This window comes from Eptatretus burgeri, chromosome 1, assembly GCF_056783735.1.
Source record: "Eptatretus burgeri isolate ZD-2024b chromosome 1, Ebu_testis_v1, whole genome shotgun sequence".
NCBI lineage: Eukaryota > Metazoa > Chordata > Myxini > Myxiniformes > Myxinidae > Eptatretus > Eptatretus burgeri.
Window position 1 is genome coordinate 38852023 of NC_140961.1, and position 15814 is coordinate 38867836.

General features: G+C 46.7%; 1 protein-coding gene across 3 annotated transcripts in view; it reads left to right on the forward strand.

The window, feature by feature from the left end:
* The window catches only part of RNGTT (RNA guanylyltransferase and 5'-phosphatase), a 105786-nt gene that overhangs the window by 12074 nt on the left and 77898 nt on the right, over positions 1–15814 (forward strand). For 2 of the 3 annotated variants that reach the window (XM_085880111.1, XM_085880122.1), the window contains exons 2-3: positions 2034–2143; positions 13048–13151. In XM_085880111.1, the coding sequence (XP_085736237.1) occupies positions 2034–2143; positions 13048–13151 (214 nt within the window). Of the gene's footprint in view, positions 1–2033; positions 2144–6607; positions 7088–13047; positions 13152–15814 lie in introns of those variants that run through there. The other variant, XM_085880133.1, reaches the window with a different exon arrangement.

Below are 15814 nucleotides of genomic sequence, written 5' to 3' on the forward strand. Positions count from 1 at the left end.
AGTGTCCGATTTGGGCCCTTTTTCAGCACCTCCTCTAATTTGGGCCCTTCTTGTCTCGATGGGCCAAGGTAAACTTTTGACGATTTGGACATTATAGGAGTACTCTAAGACCACTTTGGAGTTCGTGCTTAAAAGTTTTATGAAAACAAATCGGGGGCCCTTTTTGGGGCCTTCTTGTTCAGCCAAGCCTGCGTACTTTCATTCTTGAGTTGGCATTTCATTATTTAAGTTCAATAAATCGATGATTTAAATTTTCGTTTTTCTCGTGTTCGATAGTTTGATGAAAAGTACAAACGGGGGCCTTTTTCAGGGACCTAAAACCCTTGAAGGCCATGGTGGCTGAAGTCAAGAAATGGTTTATTTAGTTTTTCATGCCATGGGCCATCAAAAGACACCTTGAAACCATTCGTGCTCAATACTTTAATTAAACGTCACTGGGCTCTCTAACTATTATGCTGGGTTGTTTGCCATTGCTTTCTCAGCAGTTATTCAAGGCAGGAATCTATAATTCGTGAAAGATGCCTGAGATAACTAGCCCACTTTTTGTGAAAAACATGAATTGAGTGATCTTTAATGTCCACCAACAACTGGTGCTTCCAGATGGGTTGGTCAGATTAACGTCCTTCCGAAGGGTGGCGCAGATTGATGCCTCGTGCATGCAAACCACTGGGGTGACAGTTTATAGCTGGGTCGAGATTCAAAACGAGTTTGACAGGAAAACGAGTTGGGATCTTAGGGTCCTGACTTCGAACCCCGTTTTCCGCTGAATTAACATTAGGTGGGGTTGACTCATCCCCCCCCCCACCTCCATCAGCGCTCATGTTCATGCAAGTCAGGTGCGCGCCCCCCTTAGCCTGGGGGCTAGTACGCACGTTGCCATTACTTGTGAGTAAAACAATCATTCAAATTTTACCATTTACGGTGTTGGAAAATGCATAACAATGAAAACTAGAGGGGGAGCACTCGGGAGAGTGCAAAACCTCCGCCGCCAATACTGCTGGGTCACTCAAGTGAACCTTATATCTTATTTATTAAATGTGATGTCAACAGTGCTGACTTATAGTTCTTTTCTCCATTTTTTTTTTGGGGGGGGGGGGGGGTTGGAAATCACTGAAAACATAAAAATGCAAAAAAAATAAATTTTTTTCTCAATTTTTTTTTTGGGGGGTGGGGACCAAGTCCAAAATTTAATGGCATGATCCTTGGACCATACCTAACCCCCCCACCAAATTTCGTCGAAATCCGTCGAGGAGTTTTTCCGTAATATTGTTCACAAACAAACAAACAAACAGAAAGGGGTGAAAACAGTAACCTCCATCCATCATCGAAGATAGCAGAGGTTAATGAAACTTTGTTGTTAAAAAATTGTTCCAGATTCCCTTACCCTGAAGAGTATCCTTCAAAGATTTCCTTCATTAAAACTATATATTCCAAATTTTAAGACAAAAAGCACCGTGAGTGGAACCCAAAAAAATAATAAAAAGATTACCAAAATGACACAAAACTTGAACAGCACTCGGTCAGAGTGCATACCTCTGCCAGGCTACACAGTTTATGTTTTACATTTCACTGACAGGCCAGATCCGGATCTGGACTTGAACCAAAATCTAATTGGCCTTGTTCTTGTCACCTATCCAATGGTGAATCCTGGGTATGCCCAGCATGCCTGTCACCTATCTAATCTCTCAATCATGAAGAATCGCTTGAAAATTCAATAAAATTCTCAGATGCGGATCTTCACCAAAGTCGAATCAATCAACCCTTGTCACACACTCAACCTGTCCAATAAAGTTTTGTCTGAATCCATCCATAACTATTTGAGATATTCTGTTCACAGAAAGACAGGAGTGAAAACATAACCCCCCTCCACCTTCGGTGGTGGTAACAAGGATAACTTTAACAGTCACAGAGGTCATGACAAAAATGGGAGGTGAATAGGTTAGGTAATACATTTGAGATGAACAATATCTCAGGAGTCATTATGAAATGCTTTGCTATGCTTGAACTTTGTTTGCCCTACGTATCGTTTGCAGGAAAATTTCTCCCTCTGAAAACCATGCTGAGCCAACGGTATGATGAACATGTGCTCGAAGAGCATCGATTTTACCCTTCCATGTTGTCCTTCTACCTGAAGTCATTAAAGGTTTGTTGCATCTCCCCCGCTCACCCTCAAAAAAAAAATATTGCATGTCCCAATCACGTGTTTCATCCATTATTATTGGAGGAAACAACCATTCAGCTCTCATCAAATCAATTATCCCCAGCTGTGGCTCGGACTTTATAATTAACGCTGTGCCCATCCAGCCAAAGAAATCTGCATAAAACGACCAACAAAAGCTACCCAAGTTGAGCCCTTTTCTGGTTCAAACCCTACCCAGGTTCCTTTCCAACTACAGACATTCACAAGTTACACATGCATGAGAATCTCAACACTGCATGCCCCCATAAGCTGCCAGACCAGTTTCACCACTTATTTGGCAAGCTGTCAGCAACTGCGTAGACAGAAAATAAATGATGATACCTGATTGTGTGTTTCCTTTAATTTTGGGTGAGAGATGTAATTGGGCCTGAGGCTACTTCTATGATAACTGCTATTGGCATTGCACGTTATTCATGTTTGGGAGCCTCGGTGGTGTGCGTTTGTCTACGCTGTCACTGATGATTCTCCAATAAGCGATGAAACTGGTCCGATGGATGAGGGGGTTGGTGGGGGTGTAGCATTGGGATTCTCATGTATGTGCTACTTGTGAATATCTACAGCTGAAGAGGGACCCAGGTAGGGTTTAATAGGACAAAGAGCTTACCTTGTGTAGCTCTTCATGGATGTTTTATCCAGGTTTTTTTTTTGCTGCAAGAGCAGGGGGTTAAAAAACAAATATAAAAAAGTGTACATGTTGTTGTAGTTGTTGGACTCCTCCTAATTGCCCGGTGCGAATGTGACTGACCGCCTCAAATCGGTCGTGCTGGCCAAATGATTCTGGTGCTTCAAGCAAGCTTCCCAGGCCTGTTTGCTGCTTTTCCATGTTCAGGTGGAATGCCTGACCCAGTTGGGAGACTCGCTGATCAATACCATGCGCCTGATAACTCAAAGTAGCAATGCAGCAGAGATCGCCCGACAGAGGTACGGTTTAGTACTGGGCGCTATTCACCATAACCCAGTTAGTCCTTTAACGGACGTCATTAGCAAAAGTAATTCGCGATCAGAATACTTGAATCACTCGGAGACCAAGTAATTGAATCTATAATGGTGTATTAAACGGGCACGTGGTGGGAATACAGGGAAGCAATACATTTATTTGCAATACACCCGTACATGCCACCAAGTACTTACAAATGGTCGTTCCTTATCTCTCTTATCCTAAAAGGCTTCACGTACACCCCAGAAGAAAGGACCAGAACAATGACAAGACTGAAATACCAAAGGCTGCATCCGACAGGTGCAGCGAGTCTCAAGTGGTCATATGGCCCGGGCAGGAAAAACAGTTCGTGCTGGGACGAGGCAAAAGTGGGCACGGCTTGCGGTGTGGGCAAGGTAGAATGCTGCAGGCAGATGCGTCTCATGCTGGGGAGAAACCCCAGGGGTCCATGAGTAGCTTTCCCCACCGAGTTCCCAAGAATCTCTTTCTGTGCTGTTCGCACCCCCCTTTTATTTGCTTGGTCCATGACACCACTAACCCCACCCTGTTTGGCTGCCATTGGCTCGAAGCACACTCCTTGGACGGGGCAACCCGCACTGACCTTTCACTCAGATCAGTTGTGTGCTTTTGTTGTAATGGCCGCTTTTCCTTGCCTGTACTTGCCTTTGGCCCATCTGATCACTTAAAAGCACATTCAGGACAAATTACAAAGGGATAAAACATTTAATTGGTGTTAAGGGAACGCTGTTAGTGTTAAGGGACACATGTGGGGAAGGTTTACAGCAGCTTTTATGTGACTAATGACACATATATCGATGTTGTCATTTTCCCTCACGCTTATCAAAACTATTTTTTTTTTTTTTTTTTTGTATACCTTGGTCGAGGCTCGTATGAGAGCTAACACACAACTCACAGCAAGGAGGCATGAGACAAGAGGGGCGGGAGTGGAAGGGACAAATCATTGGGGAACAGACACAGGTGAACTGTGGAAGGGAGAGGGATGGGGATGGGACGGGGAACATGGCGAGGAGAAGATGGACATTACAGGGACTTTCAGGAAGGAAAGCAGGAGAATTGAAGGAAGTGGGCTTGGGTGGATTATCGGGGGTAGAAAAGATCGAGGATTTGGATGGGGGAAGATAAGAGGTGGTGGTGAACAGCTGTTTTGAAAGCCTGGAGGGAAGAATGGGAAAGAATAGAGTGAGGAAGTTTATTCCAAAGGCGGGAAAAAGAGGAATGAAAGAGTGAAGATGAGCAGTGATTCGTGATTTTGGTAGTTTTACCAGAAGGGGGTTGTTGGCGGACCTTGAGCGCCCTGTGGAAATGTGGTTGGGACAAATCGCAGAGAGAGCAGGGGGGGCAAGGCTGGAGAGGAGTCGGTAGAAGACAGAAAGACCACCAACCAACCTGCGGTGATTGAGTGAGAGGCCCAAAGACTCAGCTTCATTGCGGGAGATGCCAATGATCTTAAAAGCCCTGGTTTCGACAGCGTGAAGTCGAGAAAGGTGGGAGGCAGGAGCACCAGCCCAGAGGGGAGAGCAGTACTCCATCAGGCTACGGACAAAAGCTTTGTAAGTGGTCAGGAGCTCAAGAGGGCCGAGGAAGGACTTTGCACGACGGAGGACTCCCAGTCGGCGACTGGCTTTTGAGGCAAGGTTGGAAATGTGACTTTCCCAGGAAAGGTCATGGCAGATAGTGAGACCCAGAAGCTTGAAAGAAAAGACTTCTTCCAGAGGATTGTTGAGAAAGTGGATGGGGGGGTTTTCTAAACGGTCCTTTCGAAGAGACATAGTGAGAGTGTGAGATTTGTCTGGATTGAAAGACATGTTCCACGTGTTGGACCAATTTGTGATTTTATCCAGATCTGCAGTGAGCGAAGAAGCTGCTGCTTGCCGGTCTGAGGGATGACAGATGGTACGGCAGAGGGTGGAGTCATCGGCAAAGAGAAATAGAGGATTTTCCAGAGAGTCCGAGAGATCATTGATGAAAACCAGAAAAAGAACAGGGCCCAGAACGCTACCTTGAGGAACTCCAGCCTGCACAGGAAGAGGGGATGAAAGAACTCCATTTAGGGCCACACGTTGACTGCGACAGGAGAGGAAGTCTGCGAGCCATGAGTGGAGATGGCCTTGAATACCATGGGAAGAGAGTTTGGTGAGTAGGGCAGGGTGCCAGACTGTGTCAAAAGCACGTGATATGTCCAGGGATACGGCTCGGATTTCCTGTCTGGCATTGAGGACCTCCATCCATTGATGGGAGAGCAGTAGCAGCATATCTAGGGTAGAGTGACCTGGTCTGAAACCAAATTGATGATTGGAAATCAAGCCATTGGAGAAGAGGAAGGATTTCATGTCTGAAGCGATGATGGATTCCATAACCTTGCTGATGATTGGGAGAAGGCTGATTGGTCTATAGTTACAGGGATCTGTTTTTGCACCTTTTTTATGCAGGGCAGTGATGTTAGCAGATTTCCAAGCAGATGGCAGATGACCTTGGGCAAATGAGAGGGTGAAAAGAAGAGAGAGAGGGTGAGCAAGAGCAGAAGAGCAGGCTTTGAGGACACGTGGGCTGATGCCGTCTGGACCGGTTGCAGAATCTGACTCGAGGTTTGAAAGCAAGCTCTCCACCTTGTCAGGAGAAAAGGATACAGAGTCCAGGGACAGTTGGGTGCGACTGGGTAAAGTGGGTAGAGATAGTGATGGGTTTAGGACACAAGATTTAGCTGCAAACACCGAGTTTAGACATTCAGCTTTATCACGTGTGGAATCAGCAGTGCGGCCATTTGAGGTAAGGGAGGGGATGGAGGGGGAACATACACCAGAAACAGATTTGATTAAACGCCACCAGGATTTTGAGGAGGGAGAGAGGTTTGAGAGTTCAGACTTGAGATGAGAAAGATGTTGTTTTCTGGCTCTCCTGAGGGTAGATACACACTTGTTCCGAGCTTTATGGAAAGAACTGAGATTGCCCTCAGTTGGGTTTGCTTTCCATGAGGCAAAGGCAAGTTGTTTCAGGACAACTGCCTCGCCACAAGCTTCAGTGAACCAAGGGCGGGAGGAAGGGTAAGACAACTAACACGAGAGGGGATCATCACGAGAGGGGATCATCTATACTTTGAAAAGTTACCCACAAGAAGGCATTTGCATAACAATACAACATACTCCATACATTTTGATTTAACCGCCGATCGCACCATGTCCTTCTGGTTGATTGGTTTGTATTAGCGGGAACACTCGTCTGGGTGGCAGAAGGACGGTTTGTTCTTGCGGATTATGTCTCGCACCTCACACGGTTTTACCCTGGTTGATGCTCACCATGAGTATCAACTGGGTCTGGGTCTGCGGTTGACTGCATCGCGCGCATCCGAGGCGTCTCGTCTGGCGGATTACGACAAGCGGTCGACCATCTCATCACGGGAGACCACCTCATCTCGCCTCCTCTGGGTTCGGCTGCCCTGGTCCGTTCTTTGGCGACTGGTGCTCCAGGAAGGTGCGGATGTCGAGCCGCGCGAACGCGGCCAGGTAGCCAGCACGTTCTCTTCCCTCAGCTCGCCTTCCCTCCGAGCTGAAGGGGCAATTAAGACCTCGAGGTCCATCTCTTTCTCGGTATTTGTGTGTGTGTGCGTGTGTGTGTCCGTCGGCCCTGTCTCTAAGTATAATTGTTTAAGGAATTGCTTGTACATTTGATACCTTTCTTTATTCGTGATAACTCTGCTCTGTGCTCCCCTCATCCCCCGATTATTGTTAATAAATATCCCTTTTGTTAAATGTTCCAGCTCATTTTTTGTGTTTCTTTCATTGGCTTAGTATGGTGCGTGTTGAGAAATAGCGAAGCAGTAAATTCTTCATTTGGACCGACAGGCCTCGGTAACCATCCGCTCGGGTTGCACATGGTTCGAGCACAGTAACTGCTTGTTCCGCTCGAAGCCTGTCGAGGGTGTCAATTCCCCGGTAAGCTTCGTCGCGTGGGTACTTAGGTATATTGAAGTTTGGCAATTAACCCTACCCCACGCGGTCGAATTATTGGCAAATTAGGGTCCTGTAAGGGGCCCGTGCCTTTCGGACTTATCCGAGGGTCACGACCTAAATTCCGGTGTGTTCGCTGGAGCCGACTCTACTGCTCCCCCTAGCGGTCGTGCTTGCCACCGATACCCGGCCCCACAACAATATTTCCATAGTGATTGTTTAATTAGGTTACCCATCCCCTTGTATCAAGGAAAAGGGAGATGCGTTATGATTGGAAGCAGAAGCTTCCGCATTGTTCTCTTCCTTGTTCCCAAACTTTAATTTTCTTTCAAACCTCATTCACAAACTTTCATTTTCCAACTCTGTATTTGAACCTCATTCCCAAACCTCATCTTCCGACACACATTCTCAAACACACATTTTCTGACACCCTGACTCGAACCCTCGTTCTCATGCTTCCTTCTCAAACACACATTCTCAAACCACGTCACTTCACCAGTATTTAGACTGAATAATCACCATTTTAGCGTTGTAATGGTTGTGGTTCTTTGCCGTTCCAGCATCCCAGTCAAATCTGATCAAAAGCAGAGATTTACGGTTTAGAACTCCCCCCCCCCCCCATCTACTTTCTCAACAATCCTCTTGAAGAAGTCCTTTCATTCAAGCTTCTGGGTCTCACTATCTGCCATGACCTTTTCTGGGAAAGCCACATTTCAAACCTCACCTCCAAAGCCAGTCGCCGACTGGGAATCCTCCGTCGTGCAAAGTCCTTCCTTGACCCACCTGAGCTCCTGAACACATACAAAGCTTTTGTCCCCAACCTGATGGAGTACTGCTCTCCCCTCTGGGCTGGTCCTCCTGCCTCCCACCTTTCTCGGCTTCACACTGTGGAAACCAAGGCATTTAGGATCATTGGTATCTCCCGCGGTGAGACTGAGCCTTTGGGCCTCTCACTCTCTCACCGCAGGCAGGTCGGTGGTCTTTCTTTCTTCTAACGTCTCCTCTCCAGTCTCACCCCCCCTGCTCTGTCTGCGATATGCCCCCACCATATTTCCGCAGGGCGTTCAAGGCCCGCCAACAACCCCCTTCTGGTAAAACTACCAAAATCACCCATCACTGCTCACCTTCACTCTTTCATTCCTCTTTTTTTCCTGCCTTTGGAATAAACTCTCACACTCTCCTCAATCCCATTCTTCCCTCCAGGCCTTCAAAAGAGTTGTTCACCACCACCTCTTATTTTACCCCATCCAAATCCTCAATCTTTTCTACCCCCGTTAATCCACCCCAACCCCACCTCCTTCAAATTCCCTGCTTTCCTTCCTGAAAGTCCCTGTCGTGTCCATCTTGTTTACCCCGTGTCCCCCACCCCATCCCTCTCCCTTCCACAGATCTCCTAATGTCTCTGTTCCACACTGTTTTGTCCTTCCCTCTCCCACCCCTCATGTATCATGCCCTCCTTGTTGTGTGTTGTGTGTTGGCTCTCCTATGAGCCTCGACAATGTATACAAAAAAAAGAGGTTTCTCCTGAAATTGCAGTAATTGATCCCCAGCTGCTGGATCGCAGCATGCTGCAGTGCACCGCAGCCAATCTAGTCAGTTGCTAAAAGTGGATGTGATTGGAGACACCCCAGGAGACAATAAAAACCGGGGATGGAGTGGTTGGAGTGAACTTGATGTGCAAATCTGGCGCATTCTGAGTCCGGGGCAGAGCGATCCCTGAGGGAGGAGACCTGGCCGGTTGACTGTGCTTCCAACGCAGTACAAGAAAGCTAATACTGGTCCACAAAGTGCCAAGCGGAAAGCAAAGTACTTCCGAGTGGAATGCAAAGTGCCAAGCGGGATGGGCACTCCTAGTGGAGAGCAAAGGTGGGAAGGAGGGCATTCCTAAACGCTACCAAGCGGAACTCTAGTGTGTTAAGCAAGGCACTCCCCAAAACGTCAGGTAGAATGGGTGTTCTTCACGTCCTGGTGACAAAAAGCGTCATGTGAGGTACTCCCCAAAACAGGCGCTGACCAAGTCGGTAGAACTGACTTCTTACACATCTTTCGCACATGCACCTTATAACCTTGCATCTTTCAGCGCATACATCTCAGGACTCACCTGTTTCGGAGCATCAATGAGCAACACAAGACCCCCAACAGTTCTTTTCAGAGCTAAGCACCACATGATACCGCACGACCCCACACCTCCCACCTGCATAGCTCACTCACCTGCATCAACACCTTGTTGAGACTCATGGGAGTCATGGGAGTCAAGCCTGCTCATGCACGGGTGAGGAAAGGGTCACCAACATGCCCCGATTACTTCTTTCTGTCTAAATTCCCCAGATAAATAAGGTGCCCGTCTGTATTTCATTTCAGGCTGGTTGTATAAAAAGGTTCTTTGAGTGCTTGGGGGTAAGACTCTTCTGGTATGACACTGCATTTCTGTGAATACTTGCATCTTTGTAAATACGTGTCTTTTGTTAAAATCAATGCAAGACTTGTTATTTCCAAACCTGCTCAGTGTCTGTTTTTCAACATTGGTTAGACATAGCATGTTATTCGTACATGGGAATTTATACCCCAGTAATTCGCTTCACGAGATAGCCGATCTCCCACCTACGGTTTCGCTCGACCGTACATAATAAGTAAACAGGGTGGGAAGTTGAGAGTGTGGTTCCCCAGTTGGGACCACTAAATCACCAGAAAGGTAACACGATAATGGGCGCGAGAACCCTGCTGGAAATAGTTGCCTCAACCGGTGTCTCTGGTTGTTCAGCAACCCGTTGGGTCGTGGAGTTATCGATGGCTTGTCGGCTTCAAGGTCAAAGGTCGGGAAGTGGGTCCGAGAGAGGCCACTCGTGACCCGGCAATGCACCCACAACAAAATTTTTTATATATACATATATATAATCTTGATCATGCACATACTGTGTGTGTCAGTGATTTATGAAAGGGCTAGCACCCAAATTTGAAGTGATCGACCAAATGGTCAAGCAAACTCGAGCACCAAGGCTTTTTTGAAATTGTAGTTGTGGAATTGTATCAAACACACATTCTCAAACACAGCTGCTGGATCACAGCATTTAAGCATATTATATAGTTCATTCATCAATCTTGTACCATATGAATTAACTTTGCTCCATAATAGTAACAAAAAGGCAAGCATTATGATCCAGTTGAAGCTTCTTCAGGGAGCCTCCTGGCAGACATTATGAACTGCAATTATAATTCATGAAGGTGAAAAGCAGCAAAAATTATATATTCTGCAATATTAAACGTGGAATTTGAAAACAAGGTGTAATTGGGAAGGAAAACTCGAATGGTGTTCTCTTGAGAGATGTTTTTAAATGTTGGTTTTGTAAATCTGTTTTATGCATTCTTTCTCGAATGTACATAGACATAGACCCTGCTTTTGAGACCAAAGTCTGATCAAGATAAACTACAAGGAAATAATTTTATTTCGAATTTGCTGTCGTTTTCCTTTATTTTGCCCACAGTTTGGCCTCGAGTGATGCAGTCAATGGAATCGAAGCATGTATTTTTTTTTTTGTTTTCGAGAAAGACTTTGAGGAAGCGCTTGGGGGATAATGGAGCAATTTCATTGGTGATGTGGGGCTAATTTGGGTTTTCTTTACAAATACGTGGAGGGTCGATAACCCCTTTAGCTCGAATGGCGAATCCATTCCTGATGTAACTTTACAATCTGAAATGGGCCAGGGGATCACAAAAGTCATCTACATCGATGTTTTTGAAAATGCAAATAAAACAAGATGTCCACGATAAATACACGTGTCGGTCATTCAGCTGTAGGTGACGAAAGTCCAAGTAATATGGCAGTGATTGTCAGTGCCCACCCTTTCCATTCATTTTGCGGATCGGCCAGTGTCCTATCTTTTGTAAGGAAAAGCTCCCCTTTCGTCACTAAGGAGATTGTTGGTCAATGAAGACCCAAATTTATCATGTAACTCTGCAACTAATTCCCAGCATTCTGCTCCTGAAGGTGACCATGCGTCAAATTAGCCATCCTGCTCTCCCGTTATATCCACACCACATCTATCCCCAGACAAGCTCGTTCTCATGTCTTTGTCCAGCATAAACCACATGCACGACAAAGACGTTATAATATTGTTGCAGTATCGCGCCCGCCGGCGTGCTGACGGCCACGTAACTCGAATCGCGGCACGTCGCCCACCGGACGGACAATCCAGTCGTGACCCTCTCGGACTAACGCCGGGAACCAGTCACGGGTGGACCTTTCGGTCTCACCGCGATCGAGCCAATCAGCCCCCGCGTGGGATAGGGTTGCTCGCCAAATTCGACCTACCTAAGTACCCACGCGGAGGGTAGACCGGGCGATCGCACCTCGCCGCAGGTCGACTTCGGACACGGGCCACTTAAGCGACCCGTTCCGTACTATCGGGATAACCGAGCGGTGTTATTCGTCGACCTCGACGGTTCGATTAATTATCGGGCGTATTCAGCCCACTACCAACCCTTTACATGAAGCAAGATGAGGATTCAATGAAGGAAATGACGAAGCGAAGCGGGAAACAGTTCAACACAAAGCACATTTATTCGCGCTGAACGGAAAGCACACATATTCAATTACACCAAAAGCACACAGAAAAGAAAAACACAATGCAATTTACACAAAAAGCAAATGTAAAAGCGAAGACACAATGCAGAGCTAATACCGACTACCGAGCACACGGCAACACTTATACAATTCTACTTCACAGACGGCGCCGACAACACATACCCAAAACCAATGAAAGAATACCCTCAAGGATGAGGCGGGCCTGAGGCCGAGACCGGGTCGGGCTTACCCGTCTGGTGATGAGACGCGGAGCGGCGATGGTGCCTCAACTCCGCGGGCCTCGCGGGCAGTGTCTGGTAGGGGGTGAGAAAGGGGCCTCCTTGGTCGCACTATCTCAGCGCGGGGGGAAACAGGAGGGGGTTGCTGATGCTCGGGGTATAGAGGATTTTTATTGTCCCGCAACGAGCGTCTCCACCTCGGCCAGGTCGCGCTGTCGGCCTCCCTGGGGTGCAGCTCCCTGCACGACGCGAGCACCCCCTCGTCTGCCCTCGCCGCCTCTCCACAGCTCCGTCCCCTCCGCTCCGACTCCAACGCACACGACGACGACCAGCTCCTTCTTGCCAACTCCACCGCCCGCGAAGTCTTAACTCTGTTCCCTCTCGACTCTACTACTCTACTACTCACTGGACTGACGAACACGGTCGCTTATATCAGCCCCGTGGCTTCGCCTTTGACCCCCTCCCTTCGACCTTTCACCTCGCTCCCCATTGGCCCGAGAAAAAGTGGGCGTGAATGCTTTTTGATCCATAAATTTGCATATATCGATCGCCCTCCAACGCCCTGGAGGCGGGGCCAAATCGCCCCTCGCTCACCGATTGGACGGCAAAAAGTGGGCGTGTGTCGTTTTTGATCCGTTTTTGAAGCACAAAATCCGTGGTTTTGTACACGCTGTTCGGCGCGCGCCCTGCACGAGTCCAACACCGGTACCCACAAGCGGCGCAAGAACGGTGGCGATGCGACGGTTGCGAGGTGTGACGTGAAGGTCGTGGCGGTTGTGGTGAAGCGGCGTTGTGGTTGGTGGTTGATGTTGTGACTGGTGGTGGTAACAATGGCGGTTGGTCCAAATTAAAGATAGTAAAAGAAAAACGGCTATCCTGAAGAGTCGCAGCACGCATAAATGACATGTATTCCCACTAGACAACGGGTTTGGGCCTAACTACACATGTACTTACCGAGATACCTCACCTAAGGAACCTGAATGGTGGTTTGCGAATTTGGTAACCACCACAATATGTTGCTTTAAGCATAGCAATCGTTTTCCTGCTATTATAGGGCAAACTGTGCAAGATATCTATATTAAACATTCCTGCAGGCTTATTGAGGCAATGAGGTGTAAAAGGTGGTTATATGTTCCTGTCTGCAGGTGGATATGGGCGTTCTTGTGGATCTCACAAACACCAACCGCTTCTACGACAAGCAGGAGATTGAGAATGCCGGCATCAAACATGTCAAGATGCAGTGCCGCGGGTAATCGACGATGTTGTCCGATACAGTGGATGTTTGTTTGTGTTGAATATTGAACGTTTCTCGAGAAATACATTTTAATTGCATGCCTAAGTTATTTCAACCTGCTTGAAGTGCTTCCCTTAACTAATAAGTGAAGTTGAGGCATTCTCAGCAGGTCACGGATCTGCAGCGTCTCGGTCTCTCACGCCATTTTCCATGTTGTTCTCATAGAAACATTCCTCGGCTATACCTATTGCCAATGGTTGGAATCAACTGAACGTTGATCACAGTATGTTAACCGCCATCGGAAGCAAGGGGAAGCTGACGTTTCGGGTGTTCACCCTTCACAAGTAATTTTACAAGGAACTTCAATGCAGGAGAAGGCCATGAGGCCGATCAAGTCTGCACAATCTTGCCAATATTCATGTAGTCCTTAATCTGCAATGTTTCTGGGTACCTACCTAACTCAAATTTAAACCTACCTATGTTTCTGCTGCCACCACCTTTCTCGGGAGACCATTCCACACGAAATCGACACTAGGCTTCACGAGTGAGAAGGCTAATTCTTCATACTGCGATATCTATAGCCATGTTAGTAGATTCCCTCGTGCAGAGAAACACTGCATTGAACGAGACCACAGTTTCCACAGGCCCCACCACGTGCAGCCGCTTCTCTCACTCTGTGAACTCTACACCTTTGCTGACAGACCACACAGTTCTGCGAGTGAACATCACTCAGTCATTTAGACATCTTGCAAAAGAAGCCGACCAATGACATGATGGGCCAGAATGCAAACGCATACCGACGTTGGCAAAGGTTGAAACGGTGAGTTGGAACATTGGGTTAATTGGGCTGTTCGACGCCGGTCTGCTCACTGCGATATCAATGGAGCAGTGTAACTGACAGCATTCCTTGTTGAACAGCCATTTGGCTGATGTCGGCTTTGAGATAGCGTTGCTTGGCATACTCTCCACACCACCTGTTGGTTCATCGAGCCATTGCTGATCGTTAAGAGCAAAGCAACCAGATGTTTTTACCCATGATTCTTCACAGCCATTCTTTCACCACCTTTATCACCATTGTGATTTGCGTCTGTTCATGTGCAAGAGTAGAGTAAAGTGCCAGCCAATCTGTGATGTTAATTTTACATGCATTTTAGGGGGTATGTTTGAAATGGCACACAGTGATTTTGGCAGATGGGCCTTAAATGCAAAACAGCTGTTAATATGTAAGCAGGATTTTTAGGCCTTGCTGCAATTCGCCCATGTGTGGTCGCTTGTTCGTGTGTGCGACACTTGTATGACATTTATTAATACTAGTATGTGGCTGTACGTGAAAAAAAACTAAAAAAAAAAACTTTCAAACCGCATGCCAGAAACAACCACACAGGCCGTTCCTTTGCTCTCGCGTGGCCGTACGTGCGTGGCTGTACGTGAGTAGCCGTACGTGCAACCCCCCCCCCCAAAAAAAAAAAAACTTTCAAACAAATACACAGGCCGTTCCTTCGCTCTCGTAAACGACGACTGGATTGGGGCAGTGTGTTTATCTATAAATGCGCATAAGTAATCGAGAAATTATTAGAATACAGTAAGTCATCACTATCCAGAAGTAGTGCGTGCCCATACGGAATGTTCACATCCATTCCATGAATTATCGCTTGCATTGAAGTATCAACTGCTGTGATACTTACACACACAGAGTTGATTAAAATCCAAATTAAAATCAAGTTTACCTCCCTGTCTTTGCTTGCCATGACATTCACTGCCATTGACCATTGCCACTCCGATGTCACGGTAACTAAATGGCGCCCTTTCCCCATCGGCCACGCCTACGCAGCAACGTGTCTTGCCATTGGTTTGGTAAATAAATGGCCATAACTTGGGAATCACTTGTCCGATTAATATCAAACCTTGAAAAGGCACATCCTCAGGTCCCCAGCAATATAGCTGGCAAGTTTCAATTGGATCGGACCAGTGGTTGTCGAGAAACAGTGGTCACAGACACACACAGACACAGACACAGACACACATTGCTGGAATTATAGATAGATTAATGTTGATGATTTTTTTCCTGATTGTCAATATAATTTCCAATATGTTATCGTGGTAAAGATTCATCTTCTTCAGTTACAATACTGCATCTTTGCAACTATGAGGTCAGGATTACAGGGTTTCAAAGATTATTCAACCCCATAATACATGTAATTGAACAATACAATTGTCATAATAACCTGGAAAATACAAAGGAAATTCTGGGTTTCAGGTATCAAGAAAGTTCCTGAATCTGTATGATCCACAGAATGGCTCATTCTCAGGTCTTTTTAACAAAAATGTTAACGGGGGAAGAAAAGATCATGATTTTGGATGATGGTAAACAGCTGCCTTTAAAACCTGGAGGGAGGCATGAGATTGAAAAAAATGTGGAAGTTGATTCCACAGGTGGGAGAAAAGAACGAATCAGTGAAGGTGAGCAGTGATCCTGAATTTTTGGAGTTTCACCAGAAGGGGCTTGTTGGCAGACCTTATGCGTCCTGCAGGGAAAGAGCAGAGGGTTTAAGACTAGGAAGGAAGCTGTAGAAGACAGAGACCACTGACTTGTCTGATGTGAAAGTGGTAGGCTCATAGATTCAGGTTCATCAAGGGAGATTCCAATGATCTTGTTGGCCTTGGTTTTTATGGAGTCA